This window comes from Dipodomys spectabilis, unplaced genomic scaffold (assembly GCF_019054845.1).
Source record: "Dipodomys spectabilis isolate Male_0828 unplaced genomic scaffold, ASM1905484v1 ptg000017l, whole genome shotgun sequence".
Taxonomy (NCBI): domain Eukaryota; kingdom Metazoa; phylum Chordata; class Mammalia; order Rodentia; family Heteromyidae; genus Dipodomys; species Dipodomys spectabilis.
This window is the reverse complement of record NW_024870694.1, coordinates 20,279,817-20,296,691: the sequence shown is the minus strand read 5'-3', so window position 1 is coordinate 20,296,691 and position 16,875 is coordinate 20,279,817. Positions and strand designations below refer to the sequence as shown.

Below are 16,875 nucleotides of genomic sequence, written 5' to 3'. Positions count from 1 at the left end.
AATACCATATAAATTTCTTAAATCTTTTTGGATATAATTTATATAAACTATACTTTTTTAAATGTACAAATTTAATGAATATATACATCCGTGTATCCATAGCCTCAGTCAAATAATGGCCTATCACCACTAAAAGTGTATTCAATTTCCTGACAACCACTCATCCATTTGCATTTTCTAGGATTTTAGGTAAATGAAAGTATAAAATACCCTTTTTTTTTTTAATGTGACTTCCTCTACTCAACATTAGTACTTGAGATTCATCCACATTATTGTATTAATAATTTTTCCTAGCTTGGTAATGATAGCTTATGCCTGTAATCCTAACTACTCAGGAGGCTGAAATCTGGGGACTGAGGTTTGAAGCCAGCCTGGGCAGACAAATCCAAGAGAGTCTTGATGTCTAATTAATCATCAAAAAGCCAGAAGTTAGAGGTATGGCTCAAATGGTAGAGTGCCAGCTTTGAGCAAAAAGGCTAATTAAGAGTGTGAGGCTCAAGATCAAGCCACAGAACCAGGAAAAATATAGAGTTCTTTGCTTACAGTCCACTGTAAGAAATGCTAACCATAGATTACTACTTCAGTTGACTAACATTATCAGCAGGCTCTAACTCTATTTAATATCTCACCATTTTATTAAAACCAGCTTGGACCATCTGTTCCACTTTTCCTACCCAATCATACTTTTATCTTAGCTAATTACTGGTTTTTTTGATCTCCAGAAAAATTTCAAGGGAACCTAAAATAAAACCTTTTCATTCGTACTCTGAAAATATCTGTCTTCACTATTTTCAGTTGAATATGTAAGTTACAATATCAGTTGTAACAATTTGAGTTGAAGTATTTTGAATGTGGGTCAAATATAGGTAGGCTGTAACTAATAAGGCATTGAAATGTGTGCTATGTTTTTCCAGGTGAAGGTGTCTCCATCATATCATCAGTCCAAAGGAGACCCTCCTGTTAAGAAGGTAAAAATTTAAAACCAATAATAATTCCTTCTGTATATTTATTCTCCTCTGTTGAATATTCTTCTCAAAATGACATTGATGTTTAAGCATCTTAATGCTTTCAAGGTCTTTTTCTGATTGGATACTTTAATGATAAATTGCAAGAACACTGACTTTTCCAGAAATGCCAGTTTAGGTTAGGACCTAACCTCAGTCTCCTAGCAACCAAGTACTGTCAGTATTCCAGAATTACTATACCAGGCATGGCATCATGGTATCATCATGTGGCAGCACATAAAAGATATTCCAAGGAGAAAGTTAGTCTCTCTTGACATGATTTCCCTTTAGATAATTATACCTAAAACAAGCTGACCAGCAACATTAACATTTCTTCACATACCACAGGTCTGTAGACTCAGCCTATCATCGGTGCCATTTTACTTCCTGTCTATAAAGCTCAGACTGGCTATGAGTTCACCTACTACAACAAAATACCTAAGATAGGCTACTTAGGAAGAAAGGAAGGCTTATTCAGCTCACAATTTTGGAGGTTCAAGTCCAAGACCCAGCAACCCCTAAGTTTGGGCCCTGGCAAGAGTAGCACATTCATGGCAGGAGCACATATTGAGGTCAGGAATTCACATCATAAGCCAGGACCCAGAGTGAATGAGACCAGGGTTCCACAATCCCTTTCAAGGGTGCCCCATTAGACCTCAACTCCAGAGGTCCTTGACACCTCCTAGTAGTGCCATCTGGGACCAAGCCTTGATTGCATTCAAACCATAGTAGATGCTAAACCATTTTAGTCTCGGCATACATACAAGAATGATAGTAGAAGACAGATGGCAATTGTGTTTTGTACAAGTTCTCCAAAATTAGCCATGGGACACACTTCTAAAATAGAGATTAAAAACATGTGCTTAGATACAACCACACTTTGGGTTCAAAGATTTACTCTTCTACCAGTGATCTGAATGATCCTGAATAAACAAGGCTCTCTTTCCTCCTCAATAAAATAACGATTTTCCTTCTTGGAATTGCCCTGAATATTAAATGAAATACTGTTTTAAGTGCTTAGCACTTATGTGTGACACGTAATAAATACTCAAATTGTTGTTGAGACTGATAATAAAACAGTCTCACAACTCTTAATCATGTGTTCTTTCCATTTTTCATGCTGTTTATATATTTCTTTATGCTACATACCAAGCTAAGCATTGGTCTAGAGATGAAAAATCCAGTCTTTGTTCTCAGTGACTTCAGAAGTCAATGGGAAAGGAACACTCACAGTTACACAGTTTGACACATGCCACCACCACCAAGAAGAAGCCTGGCTTTGAAATGATTTGAATGATTTAGTGTAACCTGTGTGCTCTTTATGGCAAAAAAATAAAGAACTTTGAGGAATGATTAACTGCTCCTCTATTACCTTTTTATCCAGTTACAGTGAAAGCAAATTCCACATAAATGCTCACTTAAAAGTGGGTACCCACAGCCTGATTTTTGACCCTGGTGATCCTTCAGCTCTGTCATTCACCGTCAGAAATGGGGCAACATTATAAAAGTAGAACTGTTCCTCTTATAATCCACAAACAAAAACTTTTAAGAAAAGATTAGCCACAAGTTCCAAATGGTATTCTAAGTGGTCAAGTTATGCTTACTCCTTCTCCAAGCAATAGGTGAGACTATGTCTCATCTATTTTATCCAATGTATATCTTTAATACCTTTAATTTTGTCAATGAGAATCCATTTCCAGTATCACCATGCTTGTTAGCTGATTTGCAAAGTCTTAGGTATTAGTCAATAATTGAAAAGCTGGACTTATTGGTAGCTACCTTTGGGAGTTCATGTTGGCTAGCTACTACCGAAATAGGATATTCTTAATTAGGACCACCAACCACTCCTAAGTTCAGTGAAGCCCAAACTAAATATACATACTTAACACAGTTTATTATGTCTATAGTTCCTTTAACATACTCATCATAACAGGTGCCTAAACCAGTCTGAGGTGGGGAGAGGATAGGGAAGACTTCACAGGGAAGAAAAGGCTATTTTTAGCCTTGGATAATAAAGAAAAGGGTATTACAGGTGGACCTGGGTGAGTACAGCACATTGGAGGAAATGGGAGTGAGAAATTTTCTGGCTATCACAACAACCCACAGTCTGCAGAGGCTGCTTCTTATCTTGAGGATGAGTTCCCACCGAAAGCAGGAAGGCCAGTTAAAACAACTAGACAGTTGTCTAAGCGAGAGAAAAGGTTCTTGAGGAAATGAAGAGATAAATCCAAATCTTTGTAATACTTCTCTAAGTCTGTTAGGTATCGTTTGAGCTCACAGTACCCTGAACTAATCTCTGCCAATACATTTACCTTGATGTGTTGAGGTTTCTCTACATAAAATCCTTCACTCATAAGACAACGTCGCTGGCCAGGCTTCTCTCCTCAGCATAGCCAGTGCCTCACTGTTCTCCCCAAATCAGCACTCTTAGTGAGATTATGTGAGGTCAGTGGGAACCTTAACACCTGGTTGGGCTTCCCTAATCAGCTGTGCATCAGCTTGTGCTTGTATATGTGTGTCTACGTGCATGTTCTAGTCCTAGCACTTAAGCTGTAGTCCATCTTCCCAAACTTGCCCTAACAGATGGAGGCAGCAGTGGGGTGTGTGGAACAGCAACTGCCAGAGTAGCATATTAAAAAATCACAAGAAATCAGTTGGTATTCTTGATGTAACCAGTGAGACACTGTTGACTCATAACTGAAGGAAGTGTTTAATGACTGCTATCAGCATGACCCTGCCAAAAACTGGGCTCATATGCTCAGAAGACAGGAGCAGTGCCCAGGGCACTGCTATCTTTTTAGGACACATATCACCTGTAACAGTCACATCAAGACAGCACTGTTCTGTTCAGCTGCCATGTGTCTGATATATGGCACATTCCACTGCATGGATCGTTTGGCAACATTGTGCCTTTTAGGTATTTTTCCCAGTTGTCCTAAACTAGAAATATTTATTGAATAAGTATATATATAGCATGTAAAACTTATATAAAGCATTTCATATATAGCTCTAATTGCTAACTTGAATAACAAAGAAGATTCATATGCTTCTCTTTTCAGTGTTGAATCATAGAAAGGCAGTTTGCCTATCCCTTAGATGGAAATTAATACAAAAGTCCACTACAGTGAACTCCATAGCAAAGCTCCAAATTGGAGGTCTGAATGGATTAAAGGACCACTTGATGAAACCACTTAAGAAACACCAGTAAGAATCTTTGTAGCAGAGGAGGACCTGTTATACGCCCAGTCACTAGAGGAAGAACTTTGTCGTAAGGTTTGATTAGACACCTATGCTTATACATAAGCTTCCTCTGTGGAAGTCTGAGAGCCCAGGGCTGTGGCTGAGGCTTCCTCAGACTGGTGGAGAGCTCTGGAAAGTCCACAGACAGGGTTCCCCTCACAATAACTCCTGGCCAGGAAAAAGCATGGGCAGTAAGAAAGTGTAGTCTGTCCAACAATTGTGTGATTCCATTCAGCAAATACTTAGCAAGCTTTGAAGGGACAAAGGCTACTAGAATGTATAGGTTTTGCTTTCGCACCTTTACTAGTCAGTAGTGACTGAAATCTAGTGGATTTTATAACCAAGCTTTTGACAAAGTGGTTTTCGGTTTCTCAAATATTCAAGTATGCCATAAGAATTTGGAGCCAATTTTTCTTATTCCAAGTATTGTGGTGAAGTAAGGATTTTATAGTCCAGTTTCCTAGTTAGGAATGTAGACAACTACACTTGCTCATGATTTTTATTGAATCGCGGGAATTTTCACATTTTATGGGGAAAGCCTTGCCATGCTACCGTTACCATAACAACAGAAAAGCTGGCTATGTGTCTCAGCTGGCTGGTGCCAAGAACAGCTGGCTGATCATTTCAGGAGAGTCAAGAGAAACGTGAAATACAGAAAGGACTGAAATGGGTGCCACATTTCTACTCATCGTTTGGTGGTGGCTTAATAAAGATGTATTTGCTTTTTAATGCCTCATCTCTGACTCTTTCCTGCAGAGCTTCAGGTCCTCATAAATGACAGCCCTTGATGGATGTGCATTGTTTTTCCTCAGAATATTTGTCTTAATAGGACTTCTATCCAAGTGTGACTTCAGTGCTGAAGACAAGGATACAGCGGATCTAATTTGATATTTGTTTCTATAGAGGCTGGGTTGAAAATGTTCATGATCCAGGTGCTGTTTTATGCTGACAGGGAGAAGCTGGAGTCTTGGTTTCAGATATAAGGAGGGGCTGGGTACCTGGGGTTCACACCTATCCTAGCTACTCAAGAAGCTGAGATCTGAGGATCACTGTTCAGAGCCAGCCTGGGCAGGAAAGTCTGTGAGACTCTTATCTCCAATTAGCTACCAGGAAAAAAAAGTGGCTTTGTGGCCCAAGTAGTAGAGCACTAGCCTGGAGCTAAAGAGCTCGAGGACAGCTCCCAGGCCCAGAGTTCAAGCCCCATGCCCGACAAAAAAGAAAAACCGCATACAGATATAGGGAGGGCTCTTGTAAGGAACCCCAGACATTCTTAATAGTTTAGTGGGTAAAACTGGTATCCATGTAGTCACCATGTAAATGGTGCCATCATCTTGGTTGGAGTATTTTATAATGTGGTATATTTGTTATAGTTGATAGAAGACTTATTAGCATCTAAATATGATTGACACTAGTGTTGTATACTTTGTGGGGTCTGACAAGTGTTAATGAAATATATCAACCATTAACATGCAATGCAGAATAGTTTTACTGCCTCCTCCCCCAAACACTGTGCTCCACCTACCTTCTACCCTAATTTTTGGCAACTACTACTATTTTTACTATCCCCTTGATTTTGTCTTTATAGGATGTCATGTGGCTGAACAGTATGTTGCTTTTTCAGTTGGGTTCTGTCACTGAGCAATCAGCATTTAAGGTTCTTCAGTGGCTTTTGTGGCCTAATATTTCATTTCTTATCATTGAGAAACATTCCCTGGTCTGAATCCACAACAGTTTGTCTGCCCATTCAACCATTGGAGGACATCTTAGATGCTTCCAGATGATCAGTTGTTCAGAAAACTCACTACGTGTAGGTTTTTTATGTGGATACATTTTCACATCATTTGAATCAGTACCTAGAAGTTAAGGTTATTGCTGGACAGTTTCTATCGCTATAACAAAACACTAGAGATCATAAATTTATAAAGAAAAGGTTATTTTGGCTCCTTGTTCTGGTGGTTCCAGTCCAAATCAAGTTTCCCCATTGCTTTAAGCACTTGCCAAGGGCAACACATTCTGTCCAGTGCACAGGATGGAATGAGCCACTTACATCTGGAACCAAGAAACAGGCCTGAAAGCCCAGTCTCACCATTTTCTTAGAGGACACCCTGTCTTCCCAGTGACTTAAGAACCTTCCGCTAGGCCCTACCTCTTAAAAAGCCACAGCACATTTCACAAAGGGAGCCAAGTGTTTGACACATAGGGCATTGGTGAAGGAGGAAAAAATCCAAACAATTGGATTTTCTTAATTGCCAGACTCTTCCAAAGCAGGTGAACCACTGTGCTCTCCCCGCTCCCCCCACCCAAAGATGTCGTCCCACATCCTCACCAGAATTTATGTTCAGCCTTTCTAATAGCCGAGTAGTGGTATTTCATTTTGAAAATTTGCAGTTCCCTAATTGCTTATGATGTTCAGTATCTTTTCATATGCTTATTTGCCATCTGTATATCTTCTTTGGTGAAGTCTTTCATGTTTTCTGAGGAGGTTTTTTATTTGTTTGGGTTTTTTAATGGTACTCTAGGGTTTATGTTATGCATCTAGCTTCTCTGACTCATGTTTTGTTTTATTGTTTCATGGCAAGATCTTCCTAGGTATTCCAAGCTGACCTAAACTTCACTATGTAGCACAGGCTGGCCTCAAATTCTCAGTCCTTCTACCTTAGTTTCCAGGTTCTAGACTTAAAAGGATAAGCCACCATTCCTGGCTCAGCTTCTGATTTAAACTAGTTAAATTCCAGTTAAATATGGAAACATTATTCCCTTTCCCCGCTTCTTGAGGTATTATTTGCTATGCCTAGTACTTCCATTAACAGTGCAACTCGAACAACTCATTGTGATTATTACTTTACTATCTTCTTTCACTTCATTAGCTCAATAAAGCTTTGATTCTACACATTCCCTCTGTGCAAATGTGACATATATAAAATATAGACATGTCTATCTATGATAGGCCTAATGTTCTGCTACATACAATTGCTTTCTTAAATCAATCATGACAAGGAAAGTGAAAAACAGGCATTTATATAGTATATCACAATTACAGAATTACCTTGACCTGTTCTCCTTATCTTTTTTATATGGATTTAAATTAGCCTCTGAAATAATTTGCTTTCCTGCTGATGAAAAACTTCCATTTGTGGCTTTTGTTAGGCTGCTCTGCTAGCAGCAGATTCTGTTATCGCTTATCTAGGAAAGAACGTCTGTTTCACCCTTCCTTTAGAAGACAGGCTTACTAGATCTAGGATTCGTGATTGACAGATTGTTCTTGGAACATTTCAATGTTACTCCACTGCCTTCTCCTTTCAGTCTCCTCCTCTGGGATTCCCATTTGTCATATGTTATGCTGGCGATGCTCAGGTTTCCCCAAGGCTGTATTATTCTTCATTCTTTTTCCTCTTCAACTTGCATAATCTATATTGATATATCCTCACAAGTTTGCCTATTGAAAACCTTTTATCAGTTTACTTGCACAAATTATTTTCTAGTCCAAGCTACTATGGAGACCCTTTTGTGAATTTTTTTTCAGTTGCCACCATCTCCTTCTCCACACTGAGTAAGTGCTGTCAACACCTCCGTGACCACCTGTTCCACCTCTTCTAACTGACTCCCTGTCCCTGCCATCTGGGCTCTTCCATCCTCCACCTCTTCTAGTGCTTAGAAAATAGCAGTGGCTCCCTGTTGCTAACACAATGAAGTCTAAATAGTGTTTTTGTTATTGCTTTCTGGTTTGGTTGGGTTTTTGAGAAGAGGTTTGTTAATCTTAAACCTATGGGGGTTTCTTTGTTGATTGTTTTGGTTGGTTTTGGTTTGGGGGGGGTTGTATGTTTGTGTACTTGCGTGTGCACATGCACATGCTGGTATTGGAGCTTGAACTCAGGACACCAATTCCCTCCCTTGGCTTTTTCACTCAAGGCTGGCATTCCTCTTTTTGAGCCACACCTCTAATACCTATATCTTCCTTCCCCAGCCTCCCAAAAGGTAGAATTAACAGACCTACCATGCCTGCCTACTAAGTCACAATCTCAGCCTTTTTTGCTTATAGCTGGCAATTTACTACTTGAGCTATGCCTTCAGTCCATTTTTTTTGCTGGTTAATTAAAGATGAGTCTTGCATATTTGTCAGCCTGAGCTGGTTCCACACTGATCCTTAGATCTCAACCTCCTGAGTAGCCTGGCTGGCAAAACTTTGGATATATCAGCAATGTGTGTTCCATCTTCATCTCTTCTTTCCTTCTTTAACCAAAGGAACCTTACTTTTTCCTGAATATAACCAGTTCTATATCCATATAGGACAAATCTGCTGTGGTGATGGAATCTGTTCTCAAGATCACCCTGTGAGTTTTTCATTACAGATATTATGAACTACTCAATTGCACAATTTCTATATAATTCTTTCAGTCATCCTTCTGCTTAGAGTTTAACTTCCTTTTATTTTTCTAGCTTCTTATGGTAGAAGCTTATACCACTGATGTTCAGTCCTCCTCCTCCTCCTCCTGTTTCTTCTCCTCTTCCTTCTTCTGTGCCAGTAGTGGACCTTGACAGGATGTGGGCGCTGTCCCTTAGCTTTTTCTCTCAAGGCTGTTGCTTTACCACCTGAGCCACAACTCTACTTCTGATCTGATTTTTTGCTGGTTAACTGGAGATAAGAGTCTCGTGGACGGGGCTGGGAAGGTAGCTCAGCGGTAGAGCGCTTGCCTTGCAAGCATGAGGCCCTGGGTTCGATTGCTCAGCACCACATAAACAGAAAAAGCCGGAAGTGGTGCTGTGGCTCCAGTGGTAGAGCACTAGCCTTGAGCTGAAGAGCTGAGGGACAGTATCCAGGCCCAGAGTTCAGGCCCCATGACCGGCAAAAAAAAAAAAAAAAAAGAGTCTCGTGGACTTCTCTGTCCAGGCTGGCTTCTAACTATGATCCTGAGATCTCAGCCTCCTGAGGATTTCAGGTATGAGCCACCAGCACTGAGCTACATTAAAGGGAAGGTAAAGCTCTCAACCACCATCCAAGCACTGCTGCAGTTGCATCCCACAAATTTTGATGTAATACATTTATGTTATAATTTATCTTCAAATAGTTTCTAATTCACCTAGTGATTTCTACTTTCACCTACTGGTTATTTAGAATTACAGTTTTAATTTCTAAGTATTTATTGCTTCTCTAGGTATTTTCCTGTAATAGATTTCTAATTTAATTCTTTCTTTCTTTCTTTCTTTTTGTATTGTTGTTCATCATGGGGCTTGGACTCTGGCCCTGGGCTCTGTCTCTGAGCTCTTCAGCTCAAGGCAAGTGCTCTACCACTGGAGCCACAGTGCCACTTTCTCATATTTAATTCTTTTCTGAGACAAAGAGAATAACCCATAAGATGATCATCTTTGAAAAGCCACTGGGATTTTTTTATTACTAAACATATGGTCTAAGTGAATATAACTTGTTACTGAACAAAAAAAGAAAGGTAATTTCATCTCTTGAAAACAGGCTTCTTTAATTTAATCTGACAATCTTTACCTATCAATTGAAAAGTTCAGTCAACTTAAATTTAATGATTATATTTAGTTCTGTCATTTTTCCTTTCTGTTGATTTTGTTTTGGTGCTGTTTTGCTTCTGCATTTTGCAGTTTTTTTCTTTATTGACTTTGGCTTCATTTGAATATTTTTAAAGTTTTTGAATATTTTTTGGATTTTAAACATTTTTATGTTTATTCTTTTATTGCCTTTATAGCTACATATCTTTAACTTGTATTTTTAGTGGTAGATTTTGAGATTGTAGGATGCATCCTTCCTTTAACACAGTCTAAGTTTGTATTTTACTATCTAACAAAAATTACAGGGCCCTTGGCAAGTCTATAAGTTCATTTACTATCCTCCCATTATTTATTTCTGTCTCACAGTGTTGATTTCCCTGTTCGTTGTTGGACAGATCTTCAGATATATTTCTGAAATATATCTTTCAATCTTCCTATTAATCTTGACACATATTTATTAAATAATTTGTTTATCTGCCAACACATATGTCTCTGTTTCAGTCATCTTGTTTTTTCTTGTCTGTGAGCCACATTTTCCTGCTCCATATATCTACAAACTTTTGATTATGTGCTGAACATTCTTAGTGCTACCTTGTTGGGCAGCTGCATTTCTTGTCTTCTTTTAGGGAGTTTTAAGTATTCTGGAAGGCTATCAGTTACTGTCAAATTAAGTTCATATTTTGAAGCTTTTTTATTTTTCCTTTGGTGCCAGTACTAGGACTTGAAGTCAAGGGCTGTGTACTGTCCCTTAGCTTTTTTCCCTCAAGGTTCTATGGGATGGCCCCATGGATCACTTCTGGCATTTTACTGGTTAAGTTGAGAGAAGAGGCTCACAGACTTTCCTGTCTAGGCTGGCTTCGAACCACAATGCTCAGATCTCAGCCTCCTGAGTAGCTAGGATTACAGGTGTGAGCCACCTGCACCTGACTTCAATTTATATCTTCTTCACTCCCTGCTCCCCCTCTTCCAAAACCAAGTCCTACAGAGAGAAGTAAGTGAATGTTTTCTCTTTCAGCGGCAAATTACTACCTAAAATGACTGCCGTCAGCACATGCATCAGTAATTTTCCCTTTGGTTTGTAATTACATTAACTTATGTTGGGGTTTGCTATTTTAGGATTAAACCTGTTCTTCCAGTTGATTCTGCTTTCATTCCTCTTATTATCAAGTCTGTGTCTATTTAAGCTGGGTGGCAGGAACACCACTACCCAACCTATTTCAACAGTCAAAATTCTTAGAGAAAAATCCTGAAGTTCCACGCCCCTTAGAAGAGCACTTTGTCATAATTGTAGCTCCCCAGCAGCCTCCCTTAAGATAATTGTTTTTCTTTCTTCTTAAGTAGCAAGAACTAGTTAGATAATCAAAGGGTGGCAAGCCTTAATTACATGTACAAAAGTAATGCTTGCCTTGTTTTGGTGTTTTTTAAATAAGTCCAAATAGTTGGCCCAAACAAATTGTGGGGTAGAGAGGTTTCTGACTAGCAATAGGAAGAAGCCACCTCTCTATAAGAACATAGCTATGTGACTCTGCTTTATAAGTCTTTCTGGATTTTTTTTTTTTTTTTTTTTTTTTTTGCCAGTCCTGGGGCTTGAACTCAGGGACACTGTCTCTGAGCTTCTTTTTGCTCAAGGCTAGCACTCTATTTGAGCTCCAGCACCACTTTCAGCTTTTTCTGTTTATGTGGTACTGAGGAATGGAAGCCAGGGTTTCACACATGCTAGGCAAGCACTCTACCACTAAGCCCCATTCCCAGCCCCCTCTGGATTTGTTGTTGTTGTTGTTAAATCTTCCCCTCCTGACAAAAAGAGAAAGTAATTATGGAATGGCCAGAATATATCATGTCAAAAGATATGTCCTCTGTGTTGCATAGGACAAGGCGCTGGGAAAGGAGCAAGATCAGGGGTCCCAACCTCTGTGCTCTCTGGCTCATCTCCCATTATAATTTTCTTTTTGGGTTTTGTTTATTTGTTTGTTTTGGTTTGTGTTGTTTTTTGCTAGTCCTGGGGCTTGAACTCAGGGCCTGGGCACTATCCCTGAGCTTCTTTTGCTCAAAGCTAGCACTCTTACCGCTTGAGCCACAGCGCTACTCAGCTTTTTCTGTTTATGTGATACTGAGGAATCGAACCCAGGGCTTCATGCATGTGAGGCAAGCACTTGACCACTGAACCACACTCCCAGCCCAATGCCATCATTTTTATTTCTGTGGAAAGTGGTTCCTCTTTCTGACCTGACATCATTCCAGAGAAGGTGGCAAGGTGCAGCAGCAATTACCTTGTAATCTCTTCCCATGACAGAGAAGTAGATTTGCTCAGATGCCCCTCCCTACCTAATAACAGCCAGTCCCTGGCAAGGTAACAGACAGATGTACTTTAAGTATCTGAAGCTTCAAACTACATTGTGCAGTTGCTGGATACATTTCTTTTTTTTAAAATCCACTCATTAAAAGCATAATGAGATCATCAGCTTTTACCACCACCGATTTTTCCCCAGGGTTTTGCCTTTCAAAGCAGGTTAGATAGGAGTAGTCCTGAGTGTGCAGGTGTGGCATATGGGTTTTAGACACTTTAGACCAATTTAGAGATGTTTTGTGTGTGAGAGAGAGTGCAAAATGAGCAGATAAGCATGAAAAGTACACTTAGTTCCCTATGTAATGGCAGTGTTTAATGGTGTTGACCTGCTGGGTGGCTCCACCCACCGCCCTCGAAGGCCCTTGGTAGGTCCAGCACCAGCCCCAGCCACCAGCAGAGCAGGCAGCTGCGACTGCCTGTGGGAAGCCCATCATGCCGACACAGTCCCAGAACCTGAGTTTGTCAAACGTGGATGGTGGAGCCATCCTGTCTCTTACAACTCTATTTTAATATCTGAGACTTCATTCCCTTATGTATAAATTAGACTTCCCTGGGATAATGTTGTTTGCTTAAAAGTAGTTAAAATAAGGACAGAAACCAGTGGACAAAGGGAAACTGAGTCCATGCCCTTCTCTAACAAGAGCCCTGGAAGATGGTATGCAGACATTTCCTCCATTTTTACATAAGATGGTTGGCATCGAGGGTATAAGCACAGCAAATTAGTATCACTAATGAGCAGCGTCAGAGCCACGTTCAGAATTCATTCTTTGATGGCACAGGGCATTCAAGATTACCCTGTGTGCACTCAAACAGTCTGCGCCAGGCAGGAGGCCTCGCACTGCCACTATAGAGCTTTGCTTAGTTTTTAGTTGGCTCCAGGGCCAGAACCCTAGAGCTCAAATTATTTCTGTCTCTCTTTCCCTCTCTCCCTCCTCCTTCCCTCCTTTTCTCCCTATTCTCTTTTTCTCTCTTCCTTCATCCTTTTGTGCAGCCCTGCTGGGATGAACTTGAAAAGAAAGAAAGCAGAATCTCAAAGATGGCCAGAGGCCAGCACTCTTACAAGACCATGGCTGAGGCTTTCTGACCACAGTGAGCCCTTTGACACCATGTTTTGTGTTCCTTAAAAGTATCAGGCTTCCTCCACACTGATCCTAAGACTGCCAGGCGAAAGAAACATCTGGAACTGAACTGCCTCACTTCAGATCTGTGCTCCACCAACAACCAGAATGACCTTTGGTGCATTACTGAACCCAGCCCCTCAGTTTCTTTGACTACAGAGTAGCAGTTAATGGTAGCACATACCATCTTTTAATCCCAGCTGCTCAAGAGAATGAGATCTGAGAACTGTGGTTCAAAGCCAAGCCAGGCAGAAAAGTCTGAGTGACTCCATCTTCAATTCATCAGCAAAAAGCCAGGCTGGAAGTGTGGTAGAGTGCCAGCTAAGTAAGCAAGTGAGTGAGTATAAGGTCCTGAATTTTCACGTCCTTCTATAGTGCACGCATGCTCGCACGCACACGTGTGTGCACATACACACACACACACACACACACACATAAACCTACCTACCTAGCGACTGATTTATAGAATGGGAACGTCTTTGTACAACTACTTAAAGATAATTTAAAAAGAAAAAAAAAGACTATTGAAGGCACCTCTGCAAACCAAAACCAGTAGACATTAGGTGCTCAATAGATTGATAAATCTGTTAATTATGGGAAAATTAGAAGCTAGATGGGAGAAAATGGTAACTGACATTTGTCAAGATGAACTGTACTTATAAACTAATTAGTTGAATGGTAACCTTTCTACAACTCTTAAAAGATAATAAAAAGTATCTTCATTTGAAGAAAAAAAAAACCTACCTACCTCTCAGAGTTTTTCAGTGACCACTGAGATAGTATATGTAAAGTCCTTGTGACTAGCAATAGCAGTCCTACATGAGCTGTTGCTGGGGGAGGGAGGTGCTGTTCCTCCTTTTCACATTTCAGAGGGTTTCAACCAGCATTTTCCCACTTCTGTTGTGAAAGGTCACGCTGTCACCAGCATTCAGAACTCCTGCTCATTTCCCTTGTCTCTCCAGGCAGCTAGGAAACTTGTCTGCTTAGTTTATTATTTCATAACCTACGTCATTATTGCTTGTAACCTGTAGTGATTTCTGCAGTATTAGGATGGGGCTGTTGTGTTGTGGTGAGCCCTTTAGGAAGGGTGTCACCTCCTCACAGAGGGAAGCAGCTGTGGTTTGCTCCCATCTCCAAAGCCATGGTTCATTTTAGACAAAAGCTATAAATAGTTACTACGTCTAGTTTGCAACAGCTTAGGATAGAAGCCCTGTAATAGATTATAGTATTAACAGATTTGAAACTGAAGTTGAGGGCAGGCAGGAGGAGACAAGTGGGAAAGAGGTCTCAGTCCATTCGTACTACTCCGAAGAATTGCAGCAATTTGCATGGAAAGCTCCTAGAATAGGGGAATGACAGACAGGTGATTGTGTAGACAAAGGATACAGAACATCCCAAGGAAGAGGCTCAAACTGGCTTGGCTTGCTTGGGAGTTCATATAGGAAGACAATTAGGGAATGAAATGTTGGGATTTGGAATTCAGGATCTTATTTTTGGTAGAGAATAAGAAGTGAACAAGCGGAGCCCAGTCTTCAGAAACCATCTATGTCTATGTGTGCCTTGGGAGGTGTCACATCCAGAATTCCCAGAATTATTGTGCTGTTATGCCCGGCCTTCCAGGTGGCAGTGAATCAGGTTGTTTGCCTTTCCAGAAGCTCAGTATGCTGGTTAGGAGGTTTGGATGCTAGGAACCCTGGTTTGTCTTATTCCTTCCAGCGGATGTAATTACAGCTCTCACTTCCACCACCTCTATGAGTCACTGAGCTTTGAAATGTGCTGGCGCATTTGCACTCACCTCGTGTCCCTCTCCCTGGGACTCTTGTAGATCATCAGGACTTAATTTTCCACCGGATTTACTTTAATGCTGAGTATCACCAGGTCATTGCCAGGGCTGTCACTGTTTCTTCCTCTAATGTTCATCTACAGTTTTAATTTTCAGCGCTTATCATTGGACTTCATTACATGAGAAGATAGAAATTTACTCTCAGCATCAAATCATTTTTCTGTCTCTTGCAATTGGGAAATCATTTCTAGTCCATTGTATGCCGAGGGACTGGAAGGGCCAGGAATGCGGGAAAGGGTATTGGATGTTTATTGCATTTTCCAAATTGAGACTGTGTTCAGATTTTTGTTGCCCCCACTTTTATGTATGACACTGATACGGCAAATCCGTTGTTCTAGACAGCCTCTATAGCCTGAATCTCCTTTCCCTTCAAGGCTATCATGAGTCTCTGACAGTGCTTCTAGTTAGTTGCCCTCATTTGCTTCTGGTTGATGCAATAAAAGCCATGATTAGCCTCAATAAACATTACAATTTTCCTTAAACTCTCGTGACCCAAATGCCTCCCAAGGTGCCCACATGATATAATGTGGCCTACCATGGTGTTGTCCTGTAATAAACTGGAACATAGCCCCTGTAGAGTGACATGACCTGTTAGGGTTATATAGGGAGGTATGACAGGATGAGACCAGGCAATGGTGGCTGCTGTCTATAATCCTAGTTACAGATGAGGCTGAGATCTGAGTTTGAAGCTAGCAAAATCCATGAGACTCTTATCTCCAATTAACCGCCAAAAAGCCAGAAGTGGAGCTGTGGATCAAGCAGTAGAGCACTAGCCTTGAGCTGAAAGGGATAGCACACAGGCCCAGAGTTCAAGCCCCATGACCGACAAAAAATAAAATGCATATATGAACACACACATGTCACAGTAATTGCTATCATTTATTAGACATCTAATAGGCAAGCTCCAAGCCTATATATTATCTGTAATCCTCACAATAATTTTGCAAAGTTGAGTGTTACAGGTAACAAAACAGAAGCTGAATTCCCTGTCCAGAGCCACTCATCAAGAATCCAGGCTGAACTAAGTCTGTCAAAGCCTGCCCCATGCTCTTCTGCATTGCAGAGGATTTATGGAGGCTCCAGAGAATCAAAAAGAATTAGAAAATCTGCTTACTCGCCCTCTCAGCCCTTCATCCATTTGATGGGCAGGAAATATCTATAGCAGCTGAGCACCAAACAGTGCTGGACACCGGTTAAATAGATGCCTGTTGTTGGTTAGATAGGGACCTCGTACCCTGTCTCTCTTCTGCAGCACCCCATTCCCACCCCCAGCCTTGCCATTTTTGCCCATACCTGAGCTTTCATTCCTCTGCTTTCTGCATGCATAGACACATTAAGATGAGGTTCAGGCAGGCAGCATTTCATAATGGAGACTGGTGCCGAGCACTGGGCTGCATGTTCTTCATGCCCTCCTGGTACAGCATGTAATGAGAGTTCTGGGTGTATTCTGCATGCACTTCCTTCTCTCATCTTCTCAACTACCTCATGCCGTGTGGCTCTGCCCATTTGCCCCAGGTTCCCAAAAACAAAAACCACCCAGCTGTGAGAAAACAGGCAGCTTGCCCAAGAATGTGCTGCTAGTAGTGATTGAAGTCAGGGATGAGTGGGTCTTTGGCAGATGAGCTATAGAACACAGATTCCTACCCCAGCCTCTGCAGTATCACCGACTCTAGAGGAGCAGCTCCGGCCCAGCCAGCAGGCCTTAATCATGCTCAATGGCAGGGCCACAACAGAAAGAGCCAGTTAACCACAGCCCCACTCATTTGGTAAATTTTTCGAGCTACTTAAAGAGTTAGTGCTTGTGTTTTA

At 40.9% G+C, this 16,875-nt stretch overlaps 1 protein-coding gene across 3 annotated transcripts in view; it reads left to right on the top strand.

Moving 5' to 3' along the window:
- Vps8 (VPS8 subunit of CORVET complex) overlaps nucleotides 1-16,875 on the top strand; it is a 229,142-nt gene that overhangs the window by 199,579 nt on the left and 12,688 nt on the right. For all 3 annotated transcript variants that reach the window (XM_042668229.1, XM_042668220.1, XM_042668236.1), the window contains one exon: nucleotides 915-968. In XM_042668229.1, the coding sequence (XP_042524163.1) occupies nucleotides 915-968 (54 nt within the window). The remainder of the gene's footprint in view (nucleotides 1-914; nucleotides 969-16,875) is intronic.